General features: G+C 46.5%; 1 protein-coding gene across 2 annotated transcripts in view; it reads left to right on the top strand.

Moving 5' to 3' along the window:
- Nucleotides 1–19,561, top strand: part of LOC137371495 (growth arrest-specific protein 6-like) — a 191,719-nt gene extending 172,158 nt beyond the window's left edge. For both annotated transcript variants that reach the window (XM_068034183.1, XM_068034184.1), the window contains 8 exons: nucleotides 1,875–1,996; nucleotides 2,926–3,044; nucleotides 4,950–5,145; nucleotides 7,184–7,345; nucleotides 8,323–8,491; nucleotides 10,383–10,534; nucleotides 15,573–15,804; nucleotides 18,834–19,561. In XM_068034183.1, the coding sequence (XP_067890284.1) occupies nucleotides 1,875–1,996; nucleotides 2,926–3,044; nucleotides 4,950–5,145; nucleotides 7,184–7,345; nucleotides 8,323–8,491; nucleotides 10,383–10,534; nucleotides 15,573–15,804; nucleotides 18,834–18,985 (1,304 nt within the window). In that variant the 3' untranslated portion in view covers nucleotides 18,986–19,561. The remainder of the gene's footprint in view (nucleotides 1–1,874; nucleotides 1,997–2,925; nucleotides 3,045–4,949; nucleotides 5,146–7,183; nucleotides 7,346–8,322; nucleotides 8,492–10,382; nucleotides 10,535–15,572; nucleotides 15,805–18,833) is intronic.
- Nucleotides 19,562–20,020: the final 459 nt, after the last annotated feature.

The following is a 20,020-nucleotide window of genomic DNA, read 5'->3' as shown; positions in this document are numbered from 1 at the left end:
GTCAATTGGGCAGAAAAGTGGAAAATGGAATTCAATCTGGAGAAGTGTGAGGTAATGCATTTGGGAAGGTGCAACTAGGCAAGGGAATCGACAGTAAATGGGAGGATACAGAGTACTTTGGAGGAATAGAGGGACCTTGGAGTGTGTGCCCACAGATTCTTAAAGGAAGCAGGACAGGTTAATAAGGTGGTTAAGAAGACACATGGGCATGCTTTCCTTTATTAGCTGAGGCATAGAATATAAGAAGATTCTTTCACCCAGAGGGTGGGAGGGACCTGGAACTCACTGCCTGAAAGGGTGGTAGAAGCAGAAACTCTCACCACATTTAGAAAGTACTTGGGTGTCTACTTAAAGAGCCGTGACCTGCCGGGCTGTAGACCTGGTGCAAGAAGGTGGGAATTAGCTGGGTAGCTGTTTGTTGACTGGCACAGACACGATGGGCTGAATGGCCTCTTTTGTATGATTTCTATAAGGAGAGTGGCCTTTGGGGTGATTTCTACATGTGATGTTTGCAGCTAGTGAACCTTAGGGACCACAAGTACAACAGCCAGTGGGTTTCCATCCATATGCATATATGAATTAGGAGCAGGAGTAGGCCACTCGGCCCCTCGAGCCTGCTCCGCCATTTGATAAGATCATGGCTGATCTGATTGTAACCTCAACTCCACATGCCTGCCTACCCCCAATAACCTTTCACCCCCTTTAAACATCCCCCAGAGCTTCTCTCCTGCTTGGGCTTTGCCAAGTTGTGGAAATTACTCTCAAATGAACTGCTTGGAGGGAACCCAAGTGCATAAAATGTAATTAATTTGTCAGACTTTATTGTGGCAGTTGGAGGGTTTAATTGAGGGGAGGGGGTTAGAACCCCTTTGATGGTTCCTGACCTGATTATGCAACCATTATTGAACACAATGGAGGAGGCCATTCAGCCCCTCGAGCCTGTTCTGCTCCAGTTAGATCATGACTGATTTGTATTGCAATTTCATCTTCTGACCTTACCCAACGGAAATCTATCCAACTCAGTCCCCTCAATAAACCTGTTGAGGGAGTGAGTTCCAAATTTCCACTACTCTTTGTATGTAAGAAATGTCACACTGAGAACACTCCCCATCAAGTCTTGTGAAACTCCTACTGTGAAGTGGAATAGATTAAGTATATATATCTAACAGCTCAAAAATGGGCATCCATGAGGCACTGCAGTAGAATTGTATTCAACCGCAATCAATGCCCAAAATCTCCCTCACTCCTCCATCACCACCAAAGTAGGTTATAAACCCTGGTTCAATGAGGAGCTAGAGATGGAACGAAGCGATCCCACAACTAACAGATCTGGAGAAGAGCTCTCCACTGGTTGGAGTCATACCTAGCATAAAGGAAGATTGTTGTGGTTGTTGGAAACCAATCATCTCAGCCCCATGACATCACTGCAGAAGTCCCTCAGTGCAATGACACTCCGAGTGCAGTACTGAGGGAGTGTTGCACTGTCAGAGGTGCTGTCTTTAATATGAAATGTTACACCCAAGGCTCCATCTACCCTGTCAGGTAGACATAATAGATCCCATGGCACTATCTCAAAGAAGACCAGCTGAGATCCCTCAACCAACATCACTAGAACAGATTATCTGGTCATTTATCACATTGCTTTGTGTGGAATCTAACTGTGCACACATTGGCTGCTACGTTTCCTACATTATGACAGTGACTATACTTCAGAAGTACTTCATTGGCTGTAAAGCACTTTGGGATGTCTTGTGCTTGTGAATGGTGCTATAGAAATGCAAGTCTTTTACATTTGTGAGACGCAAGGTTTGCGTGTATATTTTTAATTTTGCAATATTTCTTAGATGACATTGAATCTTTGTTCTGCTGCTCAGATGTAGATGAATGTGAAGACAATATCTGTGCGGGAGACTGTGTTAATACTCCTGGTCGATATACCTGCTATTGTGATGGAAAACAAGACTTAAAGCTGGCGGCAGACTTACAGAGATGTACAGTAAGACCCTTGCACCTGTGTTTGCTCTCAGTCTCCTTAAGGGTAACAAGAAGTGAATGAGACCATCTGATGCTGTGTTTTGTCATTATTATGTTGATATTTAATAAGTGTATTTTAGCAATCTTCAGCTCCATTTGCAACTCCTCAGATACGGAAGCAGTCTGTGTAGAAATGCAGCAAGACCTGGACAATATTCAGGCTTGGGCTGATAAGTGACAAGTAACATTTGTGCCACACTGGTGCCAGGCAATGACCATCTCCAACAAGAGAGACTCTAAGCACCTCCCTTCATGTTTAATGGCATTATCATCACTGAATCCCCCACAACCAACATCTTGGGGGTTACCATTGACTAGAAACTGAACTGGACCAGCCATATAAATAATGTGGCTACAAGAGCAGGTCAGAGGCTAGGAATCTAGTGGCGAGTAACTCACCTCCTGACCCCCCAAAGCCTGTCCACCATCTACAAGGCACAAGTCAGGAGTGTGATGGAATACTCTCCACTTGCCTGGATGGGTGCAGCTCCAACAACACTCAAGAAGCTCGACAGTGTGGTAGTGTAGTTTGGACAAACAAATGGGAGTGGAAGTAGGGGGGTTCTTGTGGCTGCAGGTCAGGCTCACAGGGGAATGTGAGACCTTTGATGTACATGTTCCTTTGAGGGCTAAATCTCCATGGAGGGGAAACAGATTCTTAATATTTATCCAACAGTAAATAGCCTGTAAAGGTACAAAGAACAGTAGGTGCTGTGTGTTATGGGTTTGAAATTATAGGAACAAAAACTGTAAAGAGATATTTATTGGAACACACAGATTCTGTAATGTTTTGACAAAAACAAGTGGTTTAAAATATTTGCTACTTAATCAAAGTTGCCGTAAGACTTTTTCTCTAAAGCAGAGCATCAGTTTAGTGTCTCCACGTTTCAGCCTATTATGCCTTGTGTCTCACTGAACACTGTGAAAAATGAAGGTTCCCTGTATCTGGGAAGATTCTTCAAAGGGACTGCTGTGATGCATTTTAACTTCAAAAGAAAACAGAAAACCAGGTGAGACATTGTTAAATCAGAAATTTCGCTGGTGGGGGGAGTCCAGAACAAGGGGGCAAAACCTTAAAATTAGAGCCAGGCCGTTCAGGGGTGATGTGAGGAAGCACTTCTTCACACAAAGGGAGTGGAAATCTGGAACTCTCTCCCCCAAAAGGCAGTTGAGGCTGAAGGTCAACTTTTAAAACTGAAATTGATTTTTGTTAGGTAAAGACATTGAGGATTCTGGAGTTGAGGTCCAGACCAGCCATGATCTGTCTGAATGGCAGAACAGATTTGAGGGGCTGAATGGCCTCTGCCCGTTCCTACTGTGTCTGTTGGGAGAATTGTAAAGCTGTCTGCAGGCGATAGTGGAATTTGTCTGTGGCACCAAGAGATTGCGACAGAAAGTATAGGCCAAACTCTATTGACTGCAGAGGTCATGAAAGGTGCGATATAAATGCAAATTCTTTTGTTCTGTTTATTAGGGTGTGTGCTCCATCACCCCTAAATTTCCTCCCATTAAAGTCGAGTGAATTGTGTTGCAATTTGTTAAGCCCAGTTTTGTGAGGTTTGAACAGAACATGCAAATGTATTACAAACAGAAAAATGTATATAAATTGCTTTCTTATTCAAAATCGAAACTCGTTGAATAAGTCTTTTGAAATAGTTATGAAACTATTTTGTTTCCTAAACTATGTTGTTCTTCAGTTTGTTTTGAATTCCCGTGTGGGGCCCTCCTGGCACATGGAGTGAGAATACTGCCCTTTCACTGGGCAGGGATGGGCTTGAGTCCGAGTGCTCACTAATGAGATGTAGCCAAAGCATGTGCTGGTTCTTCTAGGTCCTCAATTGTATGCGGTTGTCAGTCCTGGGTCAGTTCCCACTGGGCAAGACTCTAGAATATTTGGTAGCACTTTATGTCTTTGATCTTTTCAAATGATCAGTCTGCTCCAGAAATAACGCAATGCAAGATTTGAGCATTGGAGCAGGAGGAGGCCATTCAGCCCCTCGCGTTTGTTCCACCATTCAATTAGATCATAGCTGATCTGTACCTCAACTCCATTTCAATATCCTTAATGACAAAAGTTTATCAATCTCAGTCTTCAACTTGAACCAATAAACCTGTGCTCATCCAAAACTCTGCTGCCCGTGTCCTAACTCACACCAAGTCCTGTTCACCCCTCACCCCTGTGCTCACTGACCTCCCATTGGCTTCTGCTCTGGCAAAGGTTCAATTGTAAAATTCTCATCTTAGTTTTCAAATTCCTCCATGGCCTCGCTCCTCCCTAACTCTGTAATCTCCCACGATACTCTGAGATCTCTGTGCTCATTGAATTCCGGCCTCTTGAGCATCCCCGATTTTAATCACTCCACCATTGGCGGCCGTGCCTTCAGCTGCCTGGTCCCTGAGCTCCGGAATTCCCCCCTTAAACCTCTCCACCTCTCTCTCCTCCTTGAAGACGCTCCTTAAAACCTCCCTCTTTGACCAAGCTTTTGGTACCTGTCCGAATACCTGCTTTCGTGGCTCGATGTCAGTTTCTGACTGATAGCCCTGTGAAACGGCTTGGAATGCATTACTGTGTTGCAGGTGCTATACAAATGCATGATCTTTCTTGCTAGTTATAAAAATATTGGAGATGGGGAGGGAAAGACTGTTTGACTGACAGTCAAGAATCATCTGATTGGGTCATGAAGAATGTTGGCTTTCCAATGGGCTGGAAGGAAGGCGGGGCATCACAAGGATAGACATGCCAGGCAACCAATGGCAGGAGTGTGGGGGAGGGCGGTTGGAGGTAGGCAGTCATGTGATGCAACTTCCGGGAATACATCCAACCAGAGTTGTGATGTTAACTGTAACAGTGTTACACAGCAGTCTATGCAAGCGTTAATCCTTGTGGAATGATTGGTTGTTTTTTTAATGGACAGCCTTTCAGTGGAATTTGACATTCGAACGTTTGACATTGAGGGCACAATATTCCAGGCTGGACGCCAGCAAAACAGCACCTGGATCATGCTGGGCCTGCACAATGGGAAGCTCCAGGTCCAGTATAGCAACACCAACGAGGTCACAGCGGGAGTTACCAGTGGAGGCCCATTCCTAAACGATGGCCAATGGCACACGGTACGTTGCCAACCATGATAGCATTTTGCTTCAACTTTTTAAAGAGTGGAAGCCTGGAAGAAAACCTTTTGTGTTTAATTGTTAGGTGTCAGCCATGGCTCGGTTGTAAGCATTTCGCCTCTGAGTCAAATATTTTGGGTTCAAAGCAGTACTGAGGGAGTGCCACACTGTCGGGGGGTCACTACTGAGGGAGTGCCGCACTGTCGGAGGGTCAGTACTGAGGGAGCGCTGCACTGTCAGAGGGTGAGTACTGAGGGAGCGCTGCACTGAGGAGGGTCAGTACTGAGGGAGTGCTGCACTGTCGGAGGGTCAGTACTGAGGGAGTGCTGCACTGTCGGAGGGACAGTACTGAGGGAGTGCTGCACTGTTGGAGAGTCAGTACTGAGGGAGCGCTGCACTGTCAGAGGGTGAGTACTGAGGGAGCGCTGCACTGAGGAGGGTCAGTACTGAGGGAGTGCTGCACTGTCAGAGAGTCAGTACTGAGGGAGTGCTGCACTGTCGGAGGGTCAGTACTGAGGGAGTGCTGCACTGTCGGAGTGGCAGTACTGAGGGAGTGCTGCACTGTCGGAGGATCAGTACTGAGGGAGTGCTGCACTGTCAGAGGGTGAGTACTGAGGGAGCGCTGTACTGTCGGAGGGTCAGTACTGAGGGAGCGCTGCACTGTCGGAGAGTCAGTACTGAGGGAGCGCTGCACTGTCAGAGGGTGAGTACTGAGGGAGCGCTGTACTGTCGGAGGGTCAGTACTGAGGGAGCGCTGCACTGAGGAGGGTCAGTACTGAGGGAGTGCTGCACTGTCAGAGGGTCAGTACTGAGGGAGTGCTGCACTCTCTGGGGGTCAGTACTGAGGGAGCGCTGCACTGAGGAGGGTCAGTACTGAGGGAGTGCTGCACTGTCAGAGGGTGAGTACTGAGGGAGTGCTGCACTGTCAGAGGGTCAGCACTGAGGGAGCGCTGCACTGTCAGAGGGTGAGTACTGAGGGAGCGCTGTACTGTCGGAGGGTCAGTACTGAGGGAGCGCTGCACTGTCAGAGGGTCAGTACTGAGGGAGTGCTGCACTGTCAGAGGGTCAGTACTGAGGGAGCGCTGCACTGTCGAAGGGTCAGTACTGAGGGAGCGCTGCACTGAGGAGGGTCAGTACTGAGGGAGTGCTGCACTGTCAGAGGGTCAGTACTGAGGGAGCGCTGCACTGTCAGGGTGAGTACTGAGGGAGCACTGTACTGAGGAGGGTCAGTACTGAGGGAGCACTGCACTGAGGAGGGTCGATACTGAGGGAGTGCTGCACTGTCAGAGGGTCAGTACTGAGGGAGTGCTGCACTGTCAGAGGGTCAGTACTGAGGGAGTGCTGCACTGTCAGAGGGTGAGTACTGAGGGAGCGCTGTACTGTCGGAGGGTCAGTACTGAGAGGAGTGCTGCGCTGTCGGAGCGGCAGTACTGAGGGAGCGCTGCACTGTCGGAGGAACAGTACTGAGGGAGTGCAGCACTGAGGAGGGTCAGTACTGAGGGAACGCTGCACTGTCAGAGAGGCAGTACTGAGGGAGCGCTGCACTGTCGGAGAGTCAGTACTGATGGAGTGCTGCACTGTCGGAGGGTCAGTACTGAGGGAATGCTGCACTGTCGGAGGGGCAGTCCTGAGGGAGTGCTGCACTGTCAGAGGGTCAATATTGAGGGAGTGCTGCACTGTCGGAGGGTCAGTACTGAGGGAGTTCTGTATTGTCAGCTGTGCTGTATTTTGGATCTCTGCCCTCTCAGATGGATGTAAAAGATCCCATGGTACTATTTTGAAGAGAAGGGGAGTTCTCCCTGATTTCCTGACCAATATTTTCCCCTCGACCAACATCAATAAAATTGACTTTCTGATCATTATCACATTGCTGTTTGTGGTATCATGCCCCTGCTATTCGGGCTGTGCGGTCCGTGCCCGTGTTGTGCGGTCCATGCCCGTGTTGTGCGGTCCGTGCCCATGTTCTGCGGGCTGTGCCCATTTGTGGACCATGTTTCAATCTGCTATTTCTGAAAGTGCTAAATATTTTCTGTTTCAGGTTTCTGTCGAAGAATCAAGAAACAGCTTAATTGTGAAAGTTGCACGAGAGGCGGTGATGAATATTAACATCCCCACGGGTCTGTTCCGGGAGACACTGGGATATTTTCAGATAGACATTGCTGTTGGAGGCCTGTTTAATGATGGACAGCTTGTTAAATTGGTAACTTTCCTCATTAAACCTGACATTCCAATTGTCGGGCCATGTTTCGCAGACATTTTGCAGAGTATGTGGGGGGAGTCACATATGCTATGGGAAGTCATATGTTCTATGGGGGAGTCATGTAACCTACATGGGGGGTGTTTGCTTTTTCACATTTAGTTGAGCTTCCCCCGAAAGGTTTCCTGTTGTGCAATTCCCTGTTGATTTAACATAGAAACATAGAAAATAGGAGCAGGAGTAGGCCATTCGGCCCTTCAAGCCTGCTTCGCCATTCATTATGATCATGGCTGAACATCCAACTCAGTAACCTGTTCCCGCTTTTGTCCCATACCCTTTGATCCCTTTAGACCCTAGAGCTATATCTAACTCCTTTTTGAAAACATACCATGTTTTGACCTCAACTGCTTTCTGTGGTAGTGAATTCCGCAGGCTCACCACTCTCTGGGTGAAGAAATTTCTCCTCATATCAGTCCTTAGACTATGGCCCTTGGTTCTGGACTCCTCCACCATCGGGAACATCCTACCTGCATCTACCCTGTCAAGTCCTGTTAGAATTTTGTAGGTTTCAATGAGGTCCCCCCTCACTCTTCTGAACTCCAGCAAATATAATCCTAACTGACTCAATCTCTCCTCATATGTCAGTCCTGTCATCCCAGGAATCAGTCTGGTAAACCTTCGCTGCACTCCCTCTATAGCAAGAACATCCTTCCTCAGATAAGGAGACCAAATCTGCACACAATACTCCAGATATGGTCTCACCAAGGCCCTGAATAATTGCGGCAAGACATCCCTGCTCCTGTACTCGAATCCTCTCGCTATGAAGGCCAACATACCATTCGCCTTTTTTACCGCTTGTTGCACCTGCATGCTTACCTTCAGTGACTGGTGTAACGAGGGAGATTCCATGTAAGGAATAAGATCCCAGCTATGATTCTCAGTTGTCGACTAACCCTGATATCTGCTTGGTTCTCCTGCAGATTAACCCCCGATTGGATGCGTGCATGCGTGGGTGGAACTGGATGAATGGTGAAGACACAATAGCAAGTGAGACTGTCAAACATGACGAAAGGATGCAGTGTTTCTCTGATTTGGAGAGTGGATCCTACTACCCCGGATACGGCTTTGCTTCGTTTGACATAGAGTACGGTAAGACTCACATCTTTCTGCTTCAGACAGCTCTGTCACTCACTGGCAGATTGTCCAGGGCATTCGCAAAAGCTTCACTTTGGCCAAATCTCATGAGTTCAAGAGGTCAGTCAGCTCTGTGTGCCACTCACCGACTGGGAGCTTGAGGGTTGGTCTTGGCACCTTAGCATCAGCACCATGGAGAAAGGTTACCAGTGAGACTTGTTTGTATTTGCAAACTGAGTACCAAAAGTAATCTTTGTATTAGAATAGTGAACGTGCCACTGATATTCATTAATATTTTAATTTTAGCTCAATGAAACTGGAAAGGTTTCTAACTCTCTCGTTTGATGTCACTATCCTTACTCTTCCTAACATTTTCCAGTCTTGAGTTCACTTCCTCAGTCCCTCCAATTCCAGTTATAGTGTCGTGTCTTGGGTAGTGTCCTAGGCCCAACCATCTTCAGCTGCTTCATCAATGACCTTCCTTCAATCATCAGGTCAGAAGTGGGGATGTTCAGGGATGATTGCACAATGTTCAGCATCGTTCACGACTCCTCAGATACTGAAGCAGTCTGTGTAGAAATGCAGCAAGACCTGGACAATATCCAGGCTTGGGCTGATAAGAGACAAGTAACATTCGTGCCACACAAGTGCCAGGCAATGACCATCTCCAATAAGAGAGAATCTAACCATCTCCCCTTGACATTCAATGGCATTGCCATCGCTGAATCCTCCACGATCAACATCCTAGGGGCTGCCATTGACCAGAAACTGAACTGGAGTAGCCATATAAATACCGTGGCTACAAGAGCAGGTCAGAGGCTAGGAATCCTGCGGCGAGTAACTCATCTCCTGACTCCCCAAAGCCTGTCCACCATCTACAAGGCACAAGTCAGGAGTGTGATGGAATACTCTCCACTTGCCTGGATAGATGCAGCCCCAACAACACTCAAGAAGCTCGACACCATCCAGGACAAAGTAGCCCGCTTGATTGGCACCCCATCCATAAACATTCACTCCCTCCACAACTGACACACTTTGGCAGCAGTGTGTACCATCTACAAGATGCACTGCAGCAACGCACCAAGGCTCCTTAGACAGCACCTTCCAAACCCGCGACCTCTACCAACTAGAAGGACAAGGGCAGCAAATGCATGGGAGCACCACCACCTGCAAGTTCCCCTCCAAGTCACACACCATCCTGACTTGGAACTATATCGCCGTTCCTTCACTGTTGCTGGGTCAAAATCCTGGAACTCCCTTCCTAACAGCACTGTGGGTGTACCTACCCCACATGGACTGCAGTGGTTCAAGAAGGCAGCTCACCGCCACCTTCTCAAGGGCAATTAGGGATGGGCAATAAATGTTGGCCTAGCCAGCAATGCCCACATCCCATGAATGAATAAAAAAAAAATGTGACCTGTTCTAAGATTCTGACTTTGCCACACAGTTTAATAACCACATACGCTGTTTGTACCCTGATGCAGATTGTTAATGAACAGGCGGAGGATCCAGGACTGAAGCCAGGGACATGCCACTAGTCATTGGACCAATCAAGCACCCATTCAAAACCTTTAGATAGTTTACAACCCATCGCGCAATATCACTTGATCCTTGGAATTTTATTTTAGCACAGAATTTCCCTTTATCAAAAGGTTTTTTCGGATGATGCTTTCTGCATCTCCCAGGTCCAGGATACTGATGTATCACCAGCTGCAAATGCTGAGCAGAGTGCAGTGGAATTCAGCAAAGTGGAACTGATAAATTTCTTTTGGAGAGGCTGTGTGGGATTTCATTTATCAAAAAGCAAGGAGTTGTTGCTGTAACAAAATAGTCTTTGAAAAAGTGATTCTGGAATATATGTGTTGGAAGTATATTACTAAAAAGGAAACTATTTTTAAAAACACAGCTACAAGACCGAGTAATGATGATGGCAGCTGGGCAGTGAATGTGAAACTTTCAATCCGCCCCTCAGCAGACACTGGCGTCTTATTCGCTTTAATAAGAGACAACAATGTCCCACTCTCCCTGGCCCTCGTGGATTCGAATGGTGCCACGCAGGTAACTAATGAGATGAGGTGATGGAATTGGGCCGCAGAGGTCAGAGAGCAGAGGTCAGCTTGCCCGATGGGTTGCGCTTCTAACTTATGGGCTTCTGGTGATTGTTTATAAAATTGGAGGTGGAGCACTTTGCAGAGCTCAGTGACAGATTCATGGTGGGCCAGGTTTCATGCTGAGAAAAAGCCTTCATAAAACATTCCCGATACAGGAATAATAGCTGGTAGTAGGGGACCTTTGGAACTGTACCCTGGAAAAGGCCAAAGGGCTTTAGGGGAGAAAGGTCAAGAAAACTGGCACAGTAGAAGGAGGTGGGAGAGTAGCTGGATACTGTGCCAGGCCAGCTCACTGTCACTGTTCCTCTCTGGACTGATAGGATGGATAGCTATTCTTCCTTCTGTCAGCATGGTCCTGTGTCCAAAGCCTTTGGGATATGGTAGTGCCAACTAACAAACTTCATCCATTCTGATGAAAGGTCACTGAAACGTTAACTCGGTTTCTCTCTCCACGGATGCTGCCAGACCTGCTGAGTATTTCCTGCACTTTCTGATTTTATTAAACACGATCCTTGTTGACGTTTGACACCAAGTTGGTGCTATCACTGCCGTGTCATCAAATGGATGGCTGGTTTCGAATTGGAAACATTCTTGCTGGTGCAGGGAGGGACTTTCTTGAGTTTGTGTTCAAGGATATCACTGGGACAGTGTAGGAGGGCACTCTGTATCTAACCCATACTTGTCCTGACCTGACAACACCTGATGCACATATGACTATAAAGCAGATGAGCTGAGGGCACAGATAGACACGTGGCAGTATGATATCATAGCTATTACAGAAACATGGTTTAAGGAGGGACAGGAATGGTAGCTCAACGTTCCTGGTTACAGTGTTTTCAGATGCGATAGGGAGGGAGATAAGAAAGGAGGGGAATGGCAATTTTGGTCAAGGGAACTATTACAGCTGTGAGGAGGGATTATATACAACCATACGTATTAGCAGCAGAAGTAGGCCATTCGGCCTGTCGAGCCTGCCCCTCCATTCAATAAGATCATGGCTGATCTGTTTCTGTTCTCGAATTCCACACTCCCATCTAACCCTGATAATCTTTGATATGTTAGAAGGTTTATCAAATGAGGCCATGTGGATTGAGCTGAGGAACAAAAAGGGGCAATCACACTGCTGGGAGTGTACTATAGACCCCCAAACAGTTAGAGGGAGAGAGAAGAGCAGATATGTAGGCAAATCTCTGAGAAGTGCAAGAACAATAGGGCAGTAATAGTCGGGGATTTTAATTACCCCATTATTAACTGGGATAGTTTTAATGTGAAAGGAAGTGAGGGAACAGAATTCTTGAGGTGCATTCAGGAGAACGTTTTTGCCCAGTATGTAGCAAGTCCAACAAGAGAGGGCGCAGTTTTAGACTTAGTTTTAGGAAATGAAGATGGGCAGGTGGAAGGAGTGGCAGTGGGAGAGCATTTTGGTGGTAGTGATCATAATTCAGTCAGTTTTAACATAATTATGGAAAAGGACAGAGATAGAACAGGAGTTAGAGTTCTCAATTGGGGCAGGGCTAATTTTACTAAACAGGAGTGATTTAGTGAAAATGGACTGGAAACAGCTACTTGAAGGTAAATCAGTGTCACAACAGTGGGAGGCAAATGAAGGGGAGATTCAAGGGGTTCAGAGTAAACATGTTCCCACAAAGAAAAAGGGTGAGATGGCCAAATCTAGAGTCCCATAGATGTCAAGGAGTCTACAGGGTAAGATAAGGCAGAAAAGGAAAGTTGATGTCCGACACCCAGAACTCAATACTACAGAAAGCTGAGAGGAGCATAACAAATGGAGGGGTGAAATCAAAAAGGAAATTAGGAAAGCAAAGAGAGGGCATGAAAGAATATTGGCAAGCAAAATCAAGGTGAACCCAAAGATGTTTTATCAATACATTAAGAGTAAGAGGATAACTAAGGAGAGAGTAGGGCCCAAAAAAGACCAAAAAGGTAACCTATGTGGAGGGGCGGAAGATATTGGTGTGGTTCTTAATGAATACTTTGCGTCTTTCTTCACAAAAGAGGGGGACAATGCAGATATTGTAGTTAAGGCAGAAGAGTGTGAAGTATTGGATGTGATAAACATGGGGAGAGGGGAAGTATTAATGGGATTAGCATCCTTGAAAGTTGATAAATCACCAGGGCCTGATGAAATGTACACTAGGCTGTTAAAAGAAGCAAGTGAGGAAATATCAGAGGGTCTGACCATTATTTTCCAGTGATCACTGGATGCAGGTGTGGTGCCGGAGGATTGGAGAACTGCTAAAGTTATACCGCTGTTTAAAAAGGGAGTGAAGGATAGACTGAATAATTACAGGCCAATCAGTCTAACCTCAGTAGTTGGAAAATTATTGTCATCTATTCTGAGAGACAGGATAAACTGTCACTTAGAAAGGCACAGGTTAATTAAGGATAGTCAGCATGGATTTGTTGAGGAAAGATCTTTTTTGACCAACTTGATCTAATTATTTTGCAGTAGCAACCAGGCAGATAGATGAGGATAGTGCAGTTGATGTGTTGCACATGGATTTTAGCAAGGCTTTTGACAAGGTCCCACATGGCAGACTGGTTAAAAAAGTAAAATCCCTTGGGATCCAGGGAAATGCAACAAGGTGGATACAAAATTGGCTCAGTGGCAGGAAACAAAGGGTAATTATTGACGGGTGTTTTAGCAACTGGAGGACTGTTTCCAGTGGCGTTCCGCAGGGCTCAGTACTGGGTCCCCTGCTTTATGTGGTGTATATTAACAATTTGGATGTAAATGTAAAGGGCATGATCAGGAAGTTTGCAGACGACACAAAGATTGGCCGTGTGGTAGATAGCGAGGAGGATAGCTGTCGGCTGCAGGAAGATTTTGATGGTCTGGTCAGATGGGCAGAAAAGTGGCAAATGGAATTCAACCAGGAGAAGTGTGAGGTGATGCAGTTGGGGAGATCAAACACAGTAAAAGAATACACGATTAATGGGAAAATACTGAGAAGTGTAGAGGAAGTGAATGTCCACAGATCCCTGAAGGTAGGAAGACAGGTCGATAAGGTGGTTGAGAAGGCATATGGAATTGCTACGACCAGGTGAGAAGGGGTCTCGGGGTTCCCTCTCAGCCTTTGCCTGGTTTAACTTAACAGGGTTTAATTTTAAAAATACTGTTTTTAGCTCCCCCTCAGTGAATCCTTGTTCACTGCTCCAATTGTAAGGCAAAGAAATAAAACAGGTTTCCTTAGATTTAAACAAGAAAGGTGGAAGTTTATTAATCTTAAACTCTAATCCGGTTAACTACTACAAATATGCGATGCGACCACGCTAGCATGCAAACACGATAAACACACACGCAGATAGAGACAGAAAAAGTAGAAGGAATAAAGGGGAAAAGTTTGAGGCAATATCTGGGAGTTACAGTCCTTTGAGTTCAATGTGGAGTCTTTGGTTGCCTGTCAGTCTTGCAATTTGTTGGGGCCCAGTTCACACTTCAACTTGTTCTGATGTAGTAATCTTACCTCTCTTGAGGTTTACATGTCTTCCGTGGGTCTGGTGGCCTGGGGAGAAAGTGAGAGAGAGCCACCCAGGAGAGAGAGGCTTTCTTGATCCAGGTTCCAGTTCAAACAGCCTTCAGATTCTTTCTCTGTGGCACAATTCAAAAAACCCCAGGTTACCCAGCAGGTTAGTCATGTGACTAGTTCCTTATTTGGAACAGTCTTTCCTGCGAGGTTTGTGGATTGTATTACCTTAGCAATTTCTGGAATGCGCTTCCTTACACCTTCAATGTCTGGTGATCAAAATCCATTTGGGTTAATTGGAGCAGGGAATAGTCCTTTGTCTCCACAAGCAGTGTCTCTTAGTATGCAAATGTCCTTCCAGCCCAGTGTCTGGTGATCTTCAAACAAGTCATTTCTTCACTCCAACAACAGTTTAAAATCAATGTTCATATAGTAAAATTAATATGCCTCATTCTTGGCAGGTGGGGGTCTGCATGACAGAATTCTTTTCTTTATTAGCTGAGGTATAGAATATAAAAGCAGGGAGGTTATGCTGGAACAGTATAACTCATTGGTTAGGCCACAACTTGATTACTGTGTGCAGTTCTGGTCACCTCATTACAGAAAGGATGTAATTGCACTAGGCAGGGTACAGAGGAGATTTACGAGGATGTTGCCGGGACTGGAAAAATACAGCTATGAGGAAAGATTGGATAGGCTGGGGTTGTTCTCCTTGGAACAGAGGAGGCTGAGGGGAGATTAGTTTGAAATGTACAAAATTGTGAGGGGCCTGGTTAGAGTGGAAGTGAAGGGTCTATTCACCTTAGCAGAGAGGTCGGTGACGAGGGGCCATAAATTTAAAGTGATTGGTAGAAAAGTTAGAGAGGAGATGAGGAAAAACTTTTTCACCCAGAGGGTGGTGGAGCTCTGGAACTCACTGCCATAAATGATAGTTGAGGCAGAGACCCTCAACTCATTTAAAAGGAGTCTGGACATGCATTTCAAGTACTGTAATTTGCAGGGCTACGGACCAAATGCCGGAAGGTGGGATTAGAATAGGTGGATCGTTTTTCAGCCAGCACAGACACAATGGGCCAAGTGGCCTCTTTCTGTGCCTTAAAGTTTCTATGATTCTATGATTGTATAACTCATTCAAAGTGGAAGTGAGTGCCTCGAGATAGGATTCACAATATGACAAGCATCAGAATAATTAGGCAATGAAAAGCAGGAATGAGGCCAACAATTGGATGTTGGCATCATCTATCTCCCAAAAAAACACTGTCTGAAGCACCTGGGAAATACCCAAAGAATCACTTTCATTCTTTCAACTTAGCACAGACTTAGAATCCTTTGAGGTGCTTCTTAAAACCTACCTCGTTGACCAAGCTTTTAGTAATATGTCTTGAAATCTCCTTATGTGGCTCAGTGTCACATTTTGACAATGTTCCTGTGAAGCACCTTGGGATGTTTTACTATGTTAAAGGTGCTATATAAATGCAGGTTGTTATTGTGTTTCATTAGGGCATCATCCTAGCTATTGAGAATGTGATAGTTTACAGACTGGAAGGCCTACAGCTGTGTGCCGGAGACGGATTGTCCATACAGTTCATTGCAACGAAAAACCACATCATCTTAGAGTCTTTGGGAGTGATTGGCAGCAGCTTTTTGGGAAGTGCACAGCTAGTAGAACGTCTCTCCACACTGGACCGATATATGCACGGATCCGGGCTGACCTATTTGGGCGGAGTTCCAGGTAAAAATCATTTTGTACATCTGCAGTATATTCACAGCCCTGTGTATGGAGCTTACTTCCTCCCAACATCACCTTTAACTCCTGTCTCATGACCTTTTGTGTAACACTTTGATATCAACATTTACAATGGGAAAAATCCTATGTCAACATTTTGCCTGTCACACTGTAATTGCAAATCTTCCACCAATATGCAATGCTGTTTCTTGGCCAGCTCAGTGAGCAATGCCACTGCAGATCAGCTAGTAATTAGAAATCTTGCCTATCGCCCAGGCTTCCTACAAGTGTCACATTTTCTTCCTTTGACATTATATTGGAAAACTGTTAGTGCCTGATGTAACATGAGCTTCGCCTCCCTCCACTCCCCACCCCAGAGCTCAGGTTGCCTGTTATCACAACAGCCCCAATCCTGCCAGCTGCATGGTGACTCCTGTTTCCTTCCTGCAGCTCCGTGGTTATGCTTAAACCTGGTCTGTGCCTCCAAATGGCACTTTGCCACTGGATTCTCACTCTGCCACCTGGCACCCAGTGGGCTCAAAGCACATCACCTGCTTCACTGACATTTAAAAGGAATTAACGGCTGTGAGGTCTGTACTGGGTGCTTTCTCAGGAGAAGTTTAATGCCGGGACTCAAAACGCTCCGTTTCGTAGGGTTTCAACGCCACAGGTACAGGACTCTGCATGCCATGGGGTCAGGGGTTGTCTTCCCGTGACACAGCCAGTCTGACGTTCAGCTCATTGCGATTAATAGTCAGGAAGATGTCTGCGATTTTCTGATACACACTCGAGGAGTGTAGTCTCTCTCTCAAACACACTGCTGCAGTGCTACAGGCAGTAGACACACTGGCCCAGTGCTGCAGACAGGAGACACACTGGCCTAGTGCTACAGGCAATAGATGCTCTGGCCCAGTACTCAAGACAGGGGACACACTGATGCAGTGCTTCAAGTTGTAGGCACACTGGCCCAGTGCTTCAGGTTGTAGACACACTGGTCCAGTGCTGCAGGCAGTAGATGCACTGGCCCAGTGCTGCAGGCAGTAGATGCACTGGCCCATTGCTGGAGGTAGTATATGCACTGGCCCAGTGCTGCAGTTAGTAGACACACTGGTCCAGTGCTACAGGCAGTAGATGCACTGGCCCAGTGCTGCAGGCAGTAGATGCACTAGCCCAGTGCTGGAGGTAGTAGATGCACTGACCCACTGCTGGAGGTAGTAGATGCATTGGCCCAGTGCTGCAGGCAGTAGATGCATTGGCCCAGTGCTGCAGCAGTAGATGCACTGGCCCAGTGCTGGAGGTAGTAGATGCATTGGCCCACTGCTGGAGGTGGTAGATGCACTGGCCCACTGCTGGAGTAGTAGATGCACTGGCCCACTGCTGCAGGCAGTAGATGCACTGGTCCAGTGCTGCAGGCAGTAGATGCAGTGGTCCAGTGCTGCAGGCAGTAGATGCACTGGCCCAGTGCTGGAGGTAGTATACGCACTGGTCCAGTGCTGCAGGCAGTAGATGCACTGGCCCAGTGCTGGAGGTAGTAGACGCACTGGCCCAGTGCTGCAGCTGTAGACACACTGGCCCAGTGCTGCAGCCGTAGACACACTGGCCCAGTGCTGCAGCTGTAGACACACTGGCCCAGCGCTGCAGCTGTAGACACATTGGCCCCCAGTGCTGCAGGCAGTAGATGCACTGGCCCAGTGCTGTAGACAGTAGCCACGCTGGTGCAATGCTGCAGGTTGTCGACACACTGGCCCAGTGCCACAGACAGTAGACGCACTGGCCCAGTGCTGCAGACAGTAGACACACTGGCCCAGTGATGTAGACAGTAGACACACTGCTGTAATGCTGTGCAGGTTGTAGACACACTGGCCCAGTGATGTAGACAGTAGACACACTGCTGTAATGCTGCAGGTTGTAGACACACTGGCCCAGTGATGTAGACAGTAGACACACTGCTGTAATGCTGCAGGTTGTAGACACACTGGCCCAGTGATGTAGACAGTAGACACACTGGCCCAGTGATGTAGACAGTAGACACACTGCTGTAATGCTGCAGGTTGTAGACACACTGGCCCAGTGCTGTAGACAGTAGACATTCTGGTACAGTGCTGCAAACAATAGACACACTGGCCCAATGCTCAAGGTTGTAGACACATTGGCCCAGGAGAGACACTGGTGCACTGCTATGCAGTAGACACACTGGCCCAGTGCTGTAGACAGTAGACACACGGGTGCAATGCTGCAGGTTGTTGACACACTGGCCCAGTGTTACAGACAGTAGACACACTGGCCCAGTGCTGTAGACAGTAGACACACTGCTGTAATGCTGCAGATTGTAGACACACTGGCCCAGTTCTTCAGACAGTAGACACACTAGCCCTGTGATGTACACAGTAGACACACTGGTGCAATGCTGTAGGTTGTAGAGACACTGGCCCAGTGCTTCAGACAGTAGAAACATTGGTGCAGTGCTGCAGGTTGTAGACACACTGGTGCAGTGCTGTAGACAGTAGACACACTGGCCCTGTGATGTACACAGTAGACACACTGGTGCAGTGCTGCAGGTTGTAGACACACTGTGCAGTGCTGTAGACAGTAGACACACTGGTGCAGTGCTGCAGGTTGTAGACACACTGGTGCAGTGCTGTAGACAGTAGACACACTGGTGCAGTGCTGCAGGTTGTAGACACACTGGTGCAGTGCTGTAGACAGTAGACACACTGGTGCAGTGCTGTAGACAGTAGACACACTGGTACTGGCAGTGGGCAATTTTCTGAAAGGGTATACAGGTTGGGTAAGGGATGGATGTAATTGAACTGTTGTGTAATCATTTAGTGATAAAGACATGAAAAGAGAGAAAAGTTTTATCAGACCCAGCACTGCTAATCCGATGTATTCTACCTCTCACTGTTAGATAATCCTGTAATATGGGTGATTAATAATTGTTGTCTCCCGTATGCCTAGTCTAAAAATGTAGTAGTAAAGTCACTTTGCAATTGCTAATATTCAGGTACCTAACATTATCAATGCTTTATTCACAGATGTTCCAGTAACTTCCATGCCTGTGACAGCGTTCTACCAGGGCTGTATGGATGTCCATATCAATAACCACTACATCGATCTGGACGAGGCTTTTTACAAACACGATGATATCAGATCTCACTCGTGCCCTCGACAGAATGAGGCAGATTAGCAAAGTGGCACTTAGCCTTCACGCTGCGTGCTTGCTCAACCAAAACCATTTCCTGTTCATTCCAAGAGCTGATGTGTCTGATTTGCTGTAACTTTAACAGTTGAAGTTCTCTCTCACTGAGTGGGAGTTTGAGGGAGGGATGCAAAAGCAAGGTACTTCAGTAGCGAAGGCTCGTGAAACACTGAAATACAAAGATGACAAGGTGTTTGTAATAGGGACATTGGCAACAGTTAAAGCCTGTGAACTCCTCTTTCAATTGCAATCAGTTTTAAACCAGAGAAAAACAATTCAATTAATTGGGAACCGAGATTAAATAGGGGCAGATCGACCCTGGCAATGAACAGCAGGGTTTTCATGGTGAGGGCCTGAGAAAGTGCCTGTCTTACTGTTCCATATACTGATCATATACTAACCCTTTTCAAATACAGTTATACAAAATACAGTACATATACTTTGTTATATCAATTCTGTACATCTGTAAACACTGGCATTTTAAAATGTATGGAAATATATTTCACGTAACAAAAGCATCTAACGAAAAGCTAAAATACAAAGTTTTTAAGACTGATGCTGAAATGTGCTGTTCATAAAATGGTTTTGTCTGCGTAATGTGTGAGATTATCAGAGTTTTAAGAGGGAAATCTTTCATGATTAACTTACTGCTCAGTACAGAGTACAAGATCCAATGGATCGCAATGTAATAGATCACCACACAGCAGATCACGATCTAGTCGATCACCATGCAGGAGATCGCCGTGCAGTAGTTTGCTACCGAGTGGATCGTCTCACAGATAACTATTCAGTGGACCATCCCAGTAATTCATTACCCAGTAGATCACAATCTAAAAGATTACAGACAGCAGATCATAATCCAGTAGATCACTGTGCAAAAGATCAAACCCACCATCCAGTAGTGACCATTGGCCGAATGTCCTGATACATTGTTTAGGATTATACCAGGGAAGGGTTTCTGGCCCTCTGACCCCTGACTGTGCCAAACCGTTCAAATGGCATCAATATTGGAGCAGTTGCTGG

This window comes from Heterodontus francisci, chromosome 6 (assembly GCF_036365525.1).
Source record: "Heterodontus francisci isolate sHetFra1 chromosome 6, sHetFra1.hap1, whole genome shotgun sequence".
NCBI lineage: Eukaryota > Metazoa > Chordata > Chondrichthyes > Heterodontiformes > Heterodontidae > Heterodontus > Heterodontus francisci.
The sequence above is the reverse complement of the archived record's forward strand: the minus strand, read 5'-3'. Positions and strand labels throughout refer to the sequence as shown.